General features: G+C 43.4%; 1 protein-coding gene across 1 annotated transcript in view; it reads right to left on the bottom strand.

The window, feature by feature from the left end:
- The window catches only part of scp2a (sterol carrier protein 2a), a 108,790-nt gene that overhangs the window by 50,609 nt on the left and 42,610 nt on the right, over window positions 1-15,571 (bottom strand). Inside the window, 1 exon segment of the mRNA XM_038794372.1 lies at window positions 2,459-2,612. Coding sequence (XP_038650300.1) covers window positions 2,459-2,612 — 154 coding nt within the window.

Genomic DNA, 15,571 nt, shown 5'->3' with positions numbered 1-15,571 from the left:
ACTTGAGTTCGACTCTCCTGCTGATCTTGCTATAGTAACTCAATCTAACTAACCAGTCTGCTCTAATCCATGCGGTGGGTTTGATGCTGCCTGATCTGCCCCTGTCTCTCTGAGTGTCGCCTATGGAAAGAGAAAGAGCATGTATGCCCTGTATTTTTCTATGGGTAGCCCCCTTGTGGTAGTGTCACCTCTGGGTGTGTCTTGACTTCCCATTGGTCGTGTCCTATCTTACTGACCTATTGGTTGAATGTCTGTGTGTCGTGTTGTCTCTGGTGCTCCCTCTAGTGTTTATTTAGTCCTAGTGTACCTGCAGTAACCCCTTGTGTATTTACAGTGATGCATATCACCACAGCCTCCTTCAACAGTACCTTTCAAACCTGGGACCTCCACCCACCTAGAACAAGAAGGGCGGCAGACGAATACCAACACCACACCTGCAAGATCAGCACCAAGTTGCACATCATCCTGACTCCGAGCTAGATCACCGTTTCTTCACTGGAATTTCCATCCTAACAGCACTCTGTGTACACCTGCACCACAGGACTGCAGCTGCTCAACAGGGCGGCTCAGCACCAACTTCTCATGGAAAATTAGGGATGGGCAAGCTTACATCCGATGTACGAATTAAAAACCTGTCCAGCTGTTATTGCATTATTCGATGTGGAGTAAAATCTGAGCAATTTTCCCCAATTCTCAATTTCAGAAAGAATTCTTTTTCATTAGAACAACATCTGGGGCTTCTCTAAGCAAGGTACTGCACCACCTCTGACAAGAGACACAATAGCTTAATGATGAGGCAGAGCAAAGACAAAGAAGAAAATAAGCAAATTATGTTCCGGAGATCCCACTACCTTGATCAAAGATCTGCGGGTCGAGAATCAACCTGTATTGACACATGAAAGCCCTTGGCAAAAACCCTTAGTCTCAATAAGATGCCATCCTTGAATCGAGGAACAGCTAGTTCAGCACACTCACTAACATTTTGCTAAGGCCCACAACTCAAAGCAGTGTCTTGCTTGTGGGATACTCACAGGAAGGAAGGCCCGTCATCTCAAACTTGCCCCTCGCCTGCGATGTGGTGATCCTCAGGTTAAATCACCACCAGTCAGCTCTCCCCCTTAAAGCGAAAAGCAGCCTCTGGTCATCAGGGACTATGGCAACTTTACCTTACTCATAGGAATGCCCCAACACCTTGCAGCACAGAATGCTAGGACAGAGTATTTTCTATTAACTTCCTTTGCAAACCTTAAATCAATCGGAATAGATCACTTCTTTAGGGATTCCATCTTTTGGTGTATAAATGGTGAGAAACCTTGCTTGCTTTATTTGGCCTCATTTTCTCTAGTGGGATAAGAGAGATTGATGGGAACCTGGGCTGAAAGCTACTATTCATTGCACGAGCACCACTGCATATTCTGAACACAAAGGTAAGTGATGGTGGAAGGAGTTGTGCAAAATACACTAATAGTAGTGTGGGGTCAGTGCACCTGGCGCAATCCATAGTTAAGTCTCTTGCTAAATGAGCCCTGCAGACACAAAGGCCTTTGACTAGTTAATGATGTTGCTGGAAAGGCCTGGAGAATACAAACATGTTAAAATTGTGATTGTATTTATGGTAATAAAGAATTCCCCTCCTTTTCTCTCCCCCTTTCACAATCAAAAGGATGCCATCCCACAGTTAAAACTTATTTTTTAAAAAATGTCAGATGTAATAGTATAATTGCTGCATACTCCAACTCGATCTTCATTCAAATCTACAGTGGGAAGAATTGCTACCAAAACACAGCTGCTACTCATTTTTCTCCAACATACTAACCTCAGCTACATTTCACCATGTTACGACGTCTAAATCACTTTGTGTTTAAGCCTATTGTTCCCTTAGGGCAGAAATACTGTTTGCTCCAATGGTCAAGATGCTTAAACACATGTTTAATGGTTGAACATGCAAAAACACAAAGATGTCAAACCTCTGCACACAAGGATCATTTGTAAAGTTGCTGCAAGACAGTAGACAAAGGAGCAGGTTTAAATGCAACCAGCGATCAACAATCCTGCTCCGTTACTTTCTGCAGTTTCAGATGTCCAAACTGAACTTTTTATTTAGTGGCACAATACATTTGCACAAAGCCATTCATTGCGAGTACGTAACCGTGGAGACAGAATGGAATGTAACCCAGGTAATTAATATTAATCTCATTAGTCACTAGGAATAGGTAAAGCAGCTTTGTCTGGTTCAAATTCATGAAATTATGATGCCTGTTTATCCAGGAACCACATTGTTCCAATCTGCCCCTAGATTGCTAATGGACTGATTTGCAGTAGTGGAAGCATTCTATAAAAAATGCAAGTTGAATGCTAATGCGGGACCCTGGCCTAGCAGATTCCTAAAATAGGATCCACACTGTGCTGCACTTTAATTTGGCAGGTCTCCCTCGGAAACAATGAAATATAAACTCACCTCGCTGCCTGTGGAAATCCCATCCTGTATAGTGTTACTACCACAGCCCCACCAAGCCCGATGTTATGCTGCAAAGCGACCTTTGCCCCAGGAACTTGCCTCTTCCTGGCTTCGCCTCTCAGTTGCCAGCACAGTTCAGCACACTGGGCCAGGCCTGACAATCAAACACAGATACCATCGATGTTTAAAGCCATCACATCCAAACTCACTGTTAGAAAATAACACCATTCAGATTAAAAAAGAGACAATGGATATTATACTACTTTAAATATTAATATCTATATAAATATCTACATATAATTTATAGATATATTATATACTATCTATAATATTTGTTATATGCAAATTATACGTTTTTGCTGTATCAGATTATACTGTCAATATTCCGATATGGAATCAGCATTTGGAAAAAAATACTTCCAAAATTAAGTGTCTGACAAATAGAGTTGCCAACGCTCCAGGACTGGTCGAGGGTCTCCAGTAACTGAAGACCAATCTCCAGGACACTGCTGTGTGCAATTCTGGAGAGAAAATCACCAGGACATTAAAACTGAATTGATTTATTTTTTGTCCTTTTTTTTGAACATTTCTCTTTACCAGTTTGAAATGGGGGGGGGGGGGGGGGGTAGACTATTTGGTGAACAGTCAAGTGTCATCCAATTGGGTAATAAGTTAGGAAGGCATAAGTCACAAGGATGGATGTGTCGACCAACGAATGGCTAGAGTGTAGGGGCAATTCATTGGTTGAAACTTCCAGGAATACAGTTAATCACTGTTGGCAACTCTATTGGTAAACTCAGTATGACCAAAATTTACAAACCTTTCCCTTAAAGCAGACTTGTGCTTGATCAAGCCAAGGGGAGGTGTGGCTTTGTGCGTTTGTTTCATATTTAAACATTTCAAAGCAGTTTAATTAAAAAGCCGGACTGAACCGGGTTCAATTCTGGCCTCGGATGACCAACTGTGTGGAGTTTGCACTTCCTCCCAGTGACTGTGTGGGTTTCCTCCGGGTGCTCCGGTTTCCTCTCACTGTCCAAAGATGTGCAGGTTAGGTGGATTGGCCATGTAAATTGCTTCTTAGTGTCCAAAAGGTTAGGTGGGGTTACTGGGTTACGGGGATAGGGTGGAGGCGTGGGCTTAAGTAGGGTGCTCTTTCCAAGGGCCAGTGATGATTCGATGAGTCGAATGGCCTCCTTCTGCACTGAAAATTCTATGATTCTATGATTCACAGAATCTGACTAATTCACTGCATATTTCTATTTAAAAACCTCCTGTCTAGTTCAATACCAGATTGATGTCTGGCTTGACAATCATCCGCTGAAATAACATTAAATTCCTTCCCTGCTTTTCAACTCTGCTGGAGTATTTCATATTAGCAGAACTGTCAACATGGAAGAAAGATTAGGAGTGATAATTGATCAGCAACTGTCACACAATTTATAAACCTATTTAAATACCTGGAATTTAATCTGGAATTTCAATCACAGTTGTTAATTACTGCTAACTTGGTCTGATTCTTTAAAGCCAATTTTCAGGCACAGCATTTGAGAAAATAGCCTGTGAAAGTAAATCTAGCTCAATGTAGCTGCTCAAGTTAATCAAAGAGAATACATTTCTCCCCGTGTCTTCGTGGGTCTCAGCCCCACAGCCCAAAGATGTGCAGGGTAGGTGAATTAGCCACGCTAAATTGCCCCTTAATTGGAAAAAAAGAATTGGGTACTCAATTTTTTTTTTAAAAAAAGAATACATTTCTGGCTCTAAATAGTGTTCTCTCTTTTTGATTTTTTTTTTAATTGCCCCTATGAGTGTGAAACATCCACATTTTTAAAGATACACATTCTAGAGAAGATAATTTGGATCTGAATTTCCGAGGAGTGGCAATCAGTCGGATTTCCATTCCACTTCTAGTTTCTTCTCCAATCCTTTCTCACCAACCTTCCATTTCAGGCCGAGTGAGAGCGTGAACTGTGACGCACTAGGCCTTGCCATCGAGGGCAACAGAGTTGGACACAGGGAGGCTAAGGCCCATTTTTAATAGCACTAGCTGTTATATGTCAGCTAAGTTTAACAGTCCAGGCACTTTGAAGTGAGGGATAGGTAGTTTTATATGGTAAGTGGTCCAGGGGTGGGGATGTCAGGCAGTCTGGGGGGGCTGTACAGTCAGGAGGGATGTAAAAACGGCAGAACGTATGCAGTTGGGGTGTGAATGTGCAGTTGGGGAGTGGGGGCTAGCCAGCGGGGGTCCCATGGGGATTGGAGAGATGTGGGTGGAGTCCTGTCTTGGTCAGGGGTCATGGGTCCCGTGCAGGGTTAGGAGGCCCCGTAAAATGTGGGGAGAGCAGGTAGTCAGGGGTCCTTGTAACAATATCGTCATTCCTTCATTGTCACTGGATCACTATCCTATAACTACCTTCCTACTGATACTGTAGGTATGCCTACGAGATATGAACTGCAGCAGTTCAAGATGGCACTCATCAACCCCTTGTCAAGGGCAATTAAGGATGGGCAATAAATTCTAGTCTTGCCATTTATGCCCACATTCTTTGAAAGAATAAAAAACAGGCATGCCTAACGGGCACTTCACTCTGTTGGGCAGTTCTGAGGTGATGCAGGACTCTCGCGGGTCCAATTAGAGACCCTTGCCTTTCAGAGGAAACCAAGAAAAAAGTCAAGAACCGAAGATCTGAAAAAGGCACCTTCAAAATCTGGGCAAGCATCAAGCGAGGCTGTGTGACAGCTCTTGTACCACATACAATTGCCCTGACAGTGGCTATCCACCTTATCAAAGACCAACAGATACTGGAGTATGTTGAACATTTCTCAGGGGGGCACATGTTGGGAGCGCAGGAGTTCTTCCGGGAGGGGTGGGCAGAGACACAGCATGTAAGAGCTGCTCAGTTACTGTTAATGAACATCCACTGTTATTGATCCCTGGTCACCAGTTATTGGAGTTCAATATTTCTATATGGTGTCAGGAGTTGGCAGAATGGGACAGGGACCACATTGTCCCACTCGTGTTTGACAAAACCATTACAGATAACTGGATGAGATTTGATAAAGAGTGACAAATCTAATGCGGTGTCGGCCTATCGGACAAATCGAAAAAGATACAGGTGTATACTCTCCTAAATCTAGTGGGTCCCAAGGCAGTTGAGAAATACGGGTCCTTTGTTTTTCAAACAGAGAAGAGAAGGAGGACCCCAAAATATTGCTGAAAACGTTTGAGCACATATGCATGCCAGTAAAGGACATTATACGCGATAGACATGCGTGCAATACAATCAACCAAAAGGTTGACTAGTCTATTCAATCATATGCTGTGACTTTAAAATTTTGGCAAAGAAATGCATGTTTGGCACAGTCACCGAAGAACTGGTGAGAGATTGCATTATGTGCGGTGTCCATAGTGATTATTTTTTTCTTTATTCGTTTGTGGATGTCGCTGGCTGTGTCAGCATTTGTTGCCCGTCCCCGAGGGCATGTAAGAGTCAACCGCATTGCTGTGGGTGGGTCTGGAGTCACATGTAGGTCAGACCAGGTAAGGATGACAGATTTCCTTACCTAAAGGACATTAGTGAACCAGATAGGTTTTCACGACAATGGGTTTTTATAACAATCGGCGTATGCAAACATGAGAGAGAAGCATTGAGGCATGAGCCATGCAATGCACTCAAGTCACATCGAACCAAGGAACCACTGCATAGAACATACAGTGCAGAAGGAGGCCATTCGGCCCATCGAGTCTGACTGACCCACTTAAGCCCACACTTCCACCCTATCCCCGTAACCCAATAACCCTTGCTAACCTTTTTGGCCACTAAGGGCAATTTATCATGGTCAATCCGCCTATTCTGCACGTCTTTGGACTGTGGGAGGAAACCCACACCTGGAGTACCTGGAGGAAACCCACGCAGACACGGGGAGAACGTGCAGACTCCGCACAGATAGTGACCCAGCGTGGAATCGAACCTGGGACCCTGGCGCTGTGAAGCCACAGTGCTAGCCACTTATGCTACCGTGCATGCACCTACATGAGGTCCCAGATCTCCCATGATCGTTCATACCAGCAGATATTTTTCAATGGTGCAGTAAATAGCACTTGGTCCTAATCAACTTGCACTCTGATTCGTTTGAAATCTACCACCGACCAGATATGAACAGCAAAACAGTTATAAGCAAGCTCAAGAGACACTTTCCAACACATGGCATCCCACAGGCACATAATGACAGACAACGCTCATTAGTTTTTTGGCAGAGTGTTCAGGGACTATGCACATGGGACTATGAGCACTTCACGAATAGCTCCCTGTATCAACAGTCCATAGGTCTGGTAGAAAGGGAGGTGCTTCGGCCAAACATCTGCTTGGAAAATATACCCCAGATCAGAGCAATTTCCATGTTGCACTCCTCAGCCTTATGATATGTGCCCAGACAGGGTCTGTCATCATCCGCACAGTGCATGTTCTCTAGGTGTACCAGGACTACGATTCCCATTGCCATGTCCCTCTTGCAACCAAAGGTCGAGACCAACGTGAGTGGTCCCCTTATAAAGTGGCGATGAAGAGCTACTACAATCAAAATGCTTGCACACTTTGTCCTCTAGAACCTGATCAGTCAGAAACCAAACCACATGTGTCCATGAGAAACTGGCGGTGGTATATGCCACAGCCAAACAACAATGTACGGTGGTCAGTACGTACAAAACTGGTGTCACCTATTGTAGGTATCTGAACCACCATATCCCATGCATCCAGCCTGCAATCCAAGCACGCCACACCAGTGGAAACGGAGGCCCCACCAGAGACCAACACAGCAAGCCCTGCAGCCTCAGGGTGCACAGCAAGGGCATGTGATGCCATTCACACTGAAGACACCAACGCAAGAGTGTCTCAAATACAGCCAACTAGTACAATCATACGTTCTGGGCACCTGAGCCAACCAAATCCAAGGTTCAAAGGCAATGTTACGAACTAGTCTACGAATGGACTTCCGTTTAAAAGGGGGAGGAAAGGAGACGTGATGAGTAATGCATCAGCTTCAATAGCCCAAATCAGTATTTTGCACCTTGTAAATAGTTATGTAATATGTTAGCCCTGTTTAATTTTATATGTGTTAATAATTATATTTTGTGACGGTAATACTACATTGTTACATTTTAGTAATACTGATTGTCCCAACTTAAACGGGGAAGATGTAAACTGGGCGGCCATGTGGATGCAGGGGTTACGCAGGCACAAAAAGGGGGTCATGTGTCAGGAGCACAGGAGTTCTCCTGGAGTGTGGTCAGAGACAAAGCATGTAAGAGCTTCTCAGTTAGTTAATAAACATCTACTGTTGTTGGTCCCCAATACTTCCATAGCCACCACTGATGAGATCATCCAACACTGGATCAGTTGCCTATTTACAAACTGCAGCTGCGTGTGTTTGACAACAAAGACCTCCACAGGTCAACAAAATTATTTGCAGCCAGAGCAGCTATTGTCACTATGCTCTTGTAACTGCAGTGAAGCCTAGACTGTGCATTAATGACATTTAAGACTGCTGGAGGAATTCCATCAGCATGCCTCCGGCTTCAATGGGAAGAAAATCAAACATATGCTTGTGTACTTCTTGAATCCAGTTCCACATGTATTCAGATAAAATTCCCACAAAATCAGCAACAAAAACAATGGGCACCACTGCGGTCATGCTGCTGAAAATCATCTCATCACATGATCCTGTTTTCTCAACACTCAAATAACCCCATGTTCCCGGGAAGGACAAATAAACTGCTTCAAAGATACTCTGAAGCTCTCCTTGAAGTACAACAAAATTGACTTTAGTAACTGAGAGAAGCTTGTTCCTGATCAATCAAAATGGCTACACCTTGTCCATTAAGCTGCATCATGCTTTGAAAACAGTGCATTATTATGGAGGCTAAATGACAGCAGAGAAAGCAAGTAGAGGAAGAAAATCCTACACTCTGAATCCCCCAATCTCCTTGTGAGACATCCTGCCTCACATACCCAAAGATCTGCAGTTGAAAATCGACCAGCTCAGTCACATGGAAGACCCATGCCAGAAACTTGCAACCGTACGAGGTGTCACCCTTGAATTGAGGAACCGAGGATGATAAATGCAAGTTGTTGTTGAGAAAGTAGGCTGGAGGATAATGGTGAACTAGTGAGCCTGCAGTGTATGACAGTCAAATTCATATTTTTTTCAGTCTAGTAAGAGCAATCCTGTGGGCTTTTAGAAACAGTGGCTGTGAAGGAGCAATTATTTTAAATCATTTGATAAATGAGGGAATGGGAGAAGTTGGATTTGAGAGAAGCAGGAACATTACTAAGGCTGACAGCTGTTCCTAATATTGTCCATGCTACTGATTCCATATTTCCTTGTAAGTAGCATAATGGAAATCGAAGATGATCTCTGGGGTCTCAAGATCACAATTATGTATATTTTTGTGAAAGAGCACATACAAGACTTGTTACCTAAAATTACTTGTATTGGTAATATGAAAATAATCATAAATCTGGAAAATTATCTTAGCAATTTTGTTTTAACTGAAAATACAAACCACGTTTTGGAATGATGTACAACAGATGGGACAGAAAAATGTTGGTAAAGTAATTTATTTTTCAGCCGCATAATTCAAATGATATTCCACCCCCCATCATTGATGAATAGTCTCCTACACCTGCCAAATACAAATATATAATGTGTTCGCGATACTTATTGGGAAAATGAACTTCTATTTTTTAACCATCTGGCTTATTTCTGTCACTGAGAAAAGATCAGAAAAAGCAAAGACATTTCCATTTTAGGAAATTGCATTGAATTTGACAGCACAGAAATCAGCCAGTCACCCAACAGCTCTTGTATTTATGTTCCAAACCTGCTTACTTCCCATGAGGGATATCAACGTATCTCTATGCCTTTCTACCTCATATTTTTTTCCAATTAGGTCAAAACAAAATGTTTCTGCCACTTCGACAAGTAAACAATATTAATTTCTCCGCGTCCCTGATTATCATGGAGAACCTGGTTCCAACTAACAAAGCCATGCAGGCACTGACCTTGATAAAAAAAAACACTTGAATGTTCCTGATCAAGCGAGAGCTGGTGACATTATGAACAAATAGAAGTCAAGAAATAGAGCGGCATGTGGAAAACATGTGAAACTGTCGGATGCAACCTTCCCTGCCACATCCTGCACCCCCAAGGAGCTATTCTGTTTGAAACGAACGATAATGTTAGGTCCTGGCTGTGACTAAAATTATGACGGTTTTGATGGAGTTGCAGAGGACATAATACTTTTAAAGGACAGGGTGTTCATGCCATGAAGGGTCACTGGTTTACTGGACTGCATAAGAATTTTAGTTTAGACAGGTTGAAACTCCCTCGCTCCCATGATTGAATTACACACCAACACATCATCAAAACTCAAAATTGAATAATAATCAGTATCTCTTGGCTGGGAAAGGAAAAAATATCCAAGCTACAGTGCTTGGAAAACAAAGGTAGTTTTAAGGGTTTGACATTTGTATTGGGAAAATGAGAAACAAGGTATATTAGGAGTGTTCAATGTAATGTTTTTGTGCCTGCAAGTGTAAAACCTTAGATTCATGCTGAACAAAGGTGTACATGTGGGGGGGTTGTTAAGTTCCAACTATGTTTCGATTGTGCTTTGAGAGGGTTGTGGCACGAAGAATAAATATTAATAGCAGGGGCGTTGGTTAGCAAAAGGAGGCCACCTTCCTTTATTCCTAGTTTTAACTGCAAGCAAGGGCAGTTGGAGCCAAGGGTCACTGAGGAGTGTACAGCTCTCAATTTTGCCAGGAGAAGCTGGATAGGAAAATTGGATTGCAAAGAGGCAGGCTTCCTAAAGTACAGTTACAGTCCAAATAACCAGGGAATTAGGACAGACAAACTGTCTCTAAGAAGTTTGGAGTTAAGTGAACAGAGACCAAGGTATTGTTCAGAAGAATTTGAGGAAGAGTAAACAAACTGTTCTGCGTTAAAAAGACAATCGCAGTGAACAGATTTAATGTGAGACAGCAGACTTCAAAGGTAAATTAAATGCTTTATGTCATTTTAATAGTCTGGGAATTGAGAGTTAAAGCAATTATGAGCAATTTCACAGCAGTCAAGACAAAGAAATTCTAAAGGGGTGGATGTGGAATTTGGACTGGATTCACTGTTAAAGGTGGAACAGAAGCTTTGTTTAAACCTGGACTGGATTTCAGAATGCAAACCATTAAAGGAAAGCCTTATTAGGAGAGAAGATTTTGAAGCATGTTTTAGGGAATGGAGTTTGGAAACTCTCATGTAACAATCCCAAGCGGGATTCTGAGGAGAAAACCACAGGCACTAACTTGGAATCAGAACAGATTGCGTATTTGACCAGTCATCTTCTGTTAAAACTCCATTTCAAAATCTAGAAGGTGCAGTAGCCTTTACTGCACCTTCTGCAATTTGTAAAACAAAATAATATTTTTCATCCTCTGTTAAAATCTTCCAATCGTTAAATTCTCAATAGTTAAATTATTGGTCACTGCTAATATGGTGACCATATGGGGAGTTTAAAAAAGATTAATTTCCTGTTATGAAGTCAAAGGATATGTTTTCCAGATGGAGTTTGATGTAAAATGTTAGGAGAAATTTCAGGTTGGTAAAATGTGAAAAGCAAATTAATCAGAAACAACAGGATGGTTTCTAAAAATATAAAATGAGGATGTAAAGCCAAGGGTAAGAAAAACAATGACAACTTTGATTTGCATTTACATCCATGAATGGAGTCCAGCTTCAGAGGGCTTCTGTCACCTAGCAAAGTGAAAGATTTAGTTTAGTTTGGTTTGGAGGCTATAAACATCACATTGAATTTTCACAACCTAGAATATGTAACATGTTTAACACAATCACTTCTTGAGTCATAGGCTGGGATTTTCGCAGATATCGGCAAATGCCGATGTCAAGCAGGAAATGTGGTGTTGAAGCCGGCGGTGGTGGCAATAGTAGCTTTCTCCGTAATATAGTGTGGAACTTTGGAAACAAAACTTCAAGTCACGGGACCCACGACATTTCATTGGTGGGGCTGCCTTTGATTCACCCGCCCCATTATCAACTCTGACATTCTATGATCTGGAACACCATTTTAAAAGCTGCCCGAGTGCACAGCGAGGAAACCTGTTCGCTCACGTGTCCCCGGCAATCCCCCCCCCCCCCCCCGGCACTACATGGGCATCAAGCTGGCACTACCCAGTCAGTGCTAATGGGATTCAAAGAGGGTGCCTGGGCATGACCCTCTCCACCCAAGCACCCCTGGGAGGTCTGCTCGTCAGGTGCCTTTGAAGACTGCACTGCACTGTAAATTCTATGAAGACGAGTCGTCCGTCACGCTATTCTGCCATCACGCAACCATGGATGGATTTTTTGATTGGGGGGATATTGAATGGTCCAATGTATGGGCCGGATACATGATACAAAAAAAAATTATAATGATGTTCCTGAGTTTGAACATCAGGAAACGCAGCCCGTCACTGACAGGGGGACGGGACAATTGCAACTTTGCATTTCTCGCCATACTTGCCGCTTCAGTTATTGAAATCGCCCGACTCAAATGGGAGCGGAAAACCTCGGCCATAATCTTTTCATGACTCTAATGACTGCTAATAGCACATGTAACCTGAATCAACTCTTACCATTTTACTTGCCTTTCAGTCCTTCAATTGAAAGTCTTACAACACCAGGTTAAAGTCCAACAGGTTTGTTTCAAACACGAGCTTTCGGAGCACGGCTCCTTCTTCAGGTGAATGGAAAGGCTCCAACGCCGGCATCTCCACATCATGGCTTCCATTGAAAGTGGCACTGTTATTTTGACTCACATTGATTCTAGCCACCATTATAATTGAAGGTATTTTTCATACTTTTACATGATTTATTATCTAATGTAGCTTTTCATTGCATTTTTCTTTTATTTCTGGCACCAAAGTTAAATAGGAAATGAAAGGTACAAAACCACATAAATATATTTAGTTTTAATTCTAATTTTACTGGCTAAATTTTATTCTGCAAATTGATGCAGTTGCAATCTTTTATAGCTTATGCAATTGGACAAAAACGAAGAATGAATATGTTGGCTTGGAATTTCCTGAAAAGGCCTGACCAGTAAGTTACACAGAGACTCATAGCAGCCTCCCCATCAAAACATTGCACCAAACCTACCTGAGATTCCTAATGTCATATTAAGAGAATGTACAAACTAACTTAAAGCAAATAGAAATTAGCACAAGTAATTGGGCCCCAAGGCAAGCACCGCACTTACCCCATATTCCTTCTTCATTTTCCTCTTTGCACATGAAAATTACAGTTTTGAAGACCATAATTTTTACACATTTGGCACAGCTGTTCATTCCAAATTCAACCAGTTTTCAACTTTGTAAACAAAATATTTTGATGCTATGAAGATACATTCTTAAGAATGGCACAATCCTCCGTGGGGACTAAGTCCCCACGCCGGTGGAAGAACCGGCGCCAACTACTCCGGCGTCAACAGCCCCCGAAAGTACGGAATTCTCCCGGAGGGGTTAGCACCGCTCCAACCGGCAGCGAAGGGACTGTGTGAGTTCGCGCATGCGCTGAAGGGTCGGCGTGATCTCGCACATGCACGGAACCGCCGGCGTATTTTGCCGCATGCGTGGGGGGGGGGGTTCTCTTCGCCGTGCCGGGTATGGCGGAGCCCTACAGTGGCCGGTGAGGAAGGAAGAAGTGCCCCCATGGAACAGGTCCGCCCGCAGATCGGTGGGCCCCAATCATGGGCCAGGCTACTGTGGGGGGCTCCCCCCGGGACGGATCCCCCCCCCCCGAGGACCGGCCCTGCCGACTTACCTGCCAGTTCCCGCCGTGTGGGACCATGCGTAACCCACGCCGGCGGGACTGGCCAAAAATGGACGGCCACTCGGCCCATCGGGGCCTGGAGAATTGCCGGGGGGCCACTGTCAACGGCCCTCGACTGGCATGGCGTTAATCCCGCTCCCGCCCGGAAAGTGGCGCCGGAGAATACGTCAGCCGGCGACGGGGTGGCGTTCGCGCTGCCCCCCGGGGATTCCCCTTTGGAGCTGGAGCATCTGAAATTTTAGGCATAATATAAAGTCCATTCAGAACTAGCACAACTTCAATAACACTGTTTAAGCTGCGCTCTTGCATTGTGGAGCATGGTATGTTAATAAGGACAGGCGGTTTCTATGGAAGTTTTATGGAAATCACTGGAAAAAGGCCATGGAAATTCACGTTTGGTGTTGAAATCTCTCTCCCATTTTCTTCCTTCATGTCCTGAAGGCTATGACTGATCTTAGAACATCGTTTCAAACACCGGCAGTATCTCATTACCTGGACATTCTTCAAGTATAAATCTAGATAACGCCAACAATTTGTTCAATGAGGCTGGCCCTACCCCCAATTTTCAGTGACGCAAATGTACTTTCCAGCAGGAATCACAGAATATGCAATCAGGAATAAATACGCTTGTTTAACTTTTGCCCCTCACATGCCCGTGTTGCGGAGGCCAACCATAACCCCCATCTCTACTGCCCGAGTTCAGCTAACTTAACAGTGATCTGTGGAAGGCCTACTCTTCCCTTCTTTGCACACTGACATGATCCTATTATTCAGAAAAACACCACAGAAATTATATTACAAAGATTAGTTAAAGGGACATTTTGTAGGGCTGTTGGTCGCTGGGATCTGTGAAAAGTGCTTGGTTAATATCAGGTTTCTCTGTCTGATTGGTCAAAAGAGCTTTTCACAATGGCAGGACAGGAAACTCATACACAAGATGGTAAATATTTATAGGGAAACAGGCATAGTGGTCTTAGCAAGAAATTAGTTGCTTTACTTTGTCTTTGGCAAGCGTCAATACCAAAACCTTAAAACTGATAAGGTATGTAATCAGAATTTAGTTCCCAGCCATTAATCAAAGATCACTAATAACAAACTGAAACAAGCAAAAAACAAATCCAAGAAGAGATGGTCACTTCTTCAATCTGAATTAACTTCATTTTTTTCCACCTTGGGGATTGTAAAACTGGCAAAATAACCCAGAAGATTTACAATCGTCTTTATGTCAGTGGACCTGCCAACTGGAAGCAGCAAAGGTAAATAATTTCATAGCAACTGTTGCCTTTTCAGTCATCCAAGTCTGAGTGAAGCCCAAACAGATGGGATGAAAACCTTTTTTTTCTTGGATAACTATAAAGAGAAAAAAAAAGTTGAACGAGGAGAGTTTGGCAGGTTCCAATGCAATTCCCACTGGACACCAAGCACAGAACACAATAATTTGCAACTAGCACAGAGCAAAGAGTACAGCTGATTCTTGTACTGGACTGGAGTATCTTCTACTGCAAGCTTTCAGAAAATATGGAAAGCTAACCAGGATTAAAGATAATTAGGTACTTTTTGACATAAATTATTAGCTACAGAATTATTCATAATTTATCTATCCATAACGTAACTCTTCACAGATGTCGCCTGACTGAGTATTTCCAGCATTTTTTGTTGTTATTTAATGGGCCTTAAATTCCAAGTTCCAAGACAATGGAATAAGGATGGTACAGCATTGCCCGGAAAGTACAAACTTCCAATCGGCAATTGCACTGCACTGGGAACCATCCAAAAATGCAAGTTTAGTTGCAAACTGCAGATGGTTCTGTCTGTTAAATCAATAATTACCCAGAAGAGATTAGAAGAATTGAAATTACTTCTGGGTAATTATTTTCCAAACCCACCGACTACCCTGCCCTTGTGAACCTCGAGTACAACCCCCACCTCACCCTCCCGCCAAACGGGACACAACAGCCCCCTGGCTTCCACCAGCCCTGCCATGGGACTCCCCACCCTCCTCGGGACTCCACACCATCAAAAGAATTCCCACCCCCACAGGAGACTCTATCCGCACCCCAACTACCCCTCCCCACCCCCTGGAAATGTTCATCTTCCCTCTAACCCCACCAGGCCACTCCTGACACCCATCCCAGCCCCTCCTCAGGCCTGACTCTCGTTCCCCAGCCCCACAAACAGTCTGTCCCCCCCCCCCCCCCCCCCTCCACCCCAACAAGGCCCAAACCACTGCTCTCC

This window comes from Scyliorhinus canicula, chromosome 4, assembly GCF_902713615.1.
Source record: "Scyliorhinus canicula chromosome 4, sScyCan1.1, whole genome shotgun sequence".
NCBI classification, from domain to species: Eukaryota; Metazoa; Chordata; class Chondrichthyes; order Carcharhiniformes; family Scyliorhinidae; genus Scyliorhinus; species Scyliorhinus canicula.
This window is presented reverse-complemented; position numbering and strand designations above follow the sequence as displayed.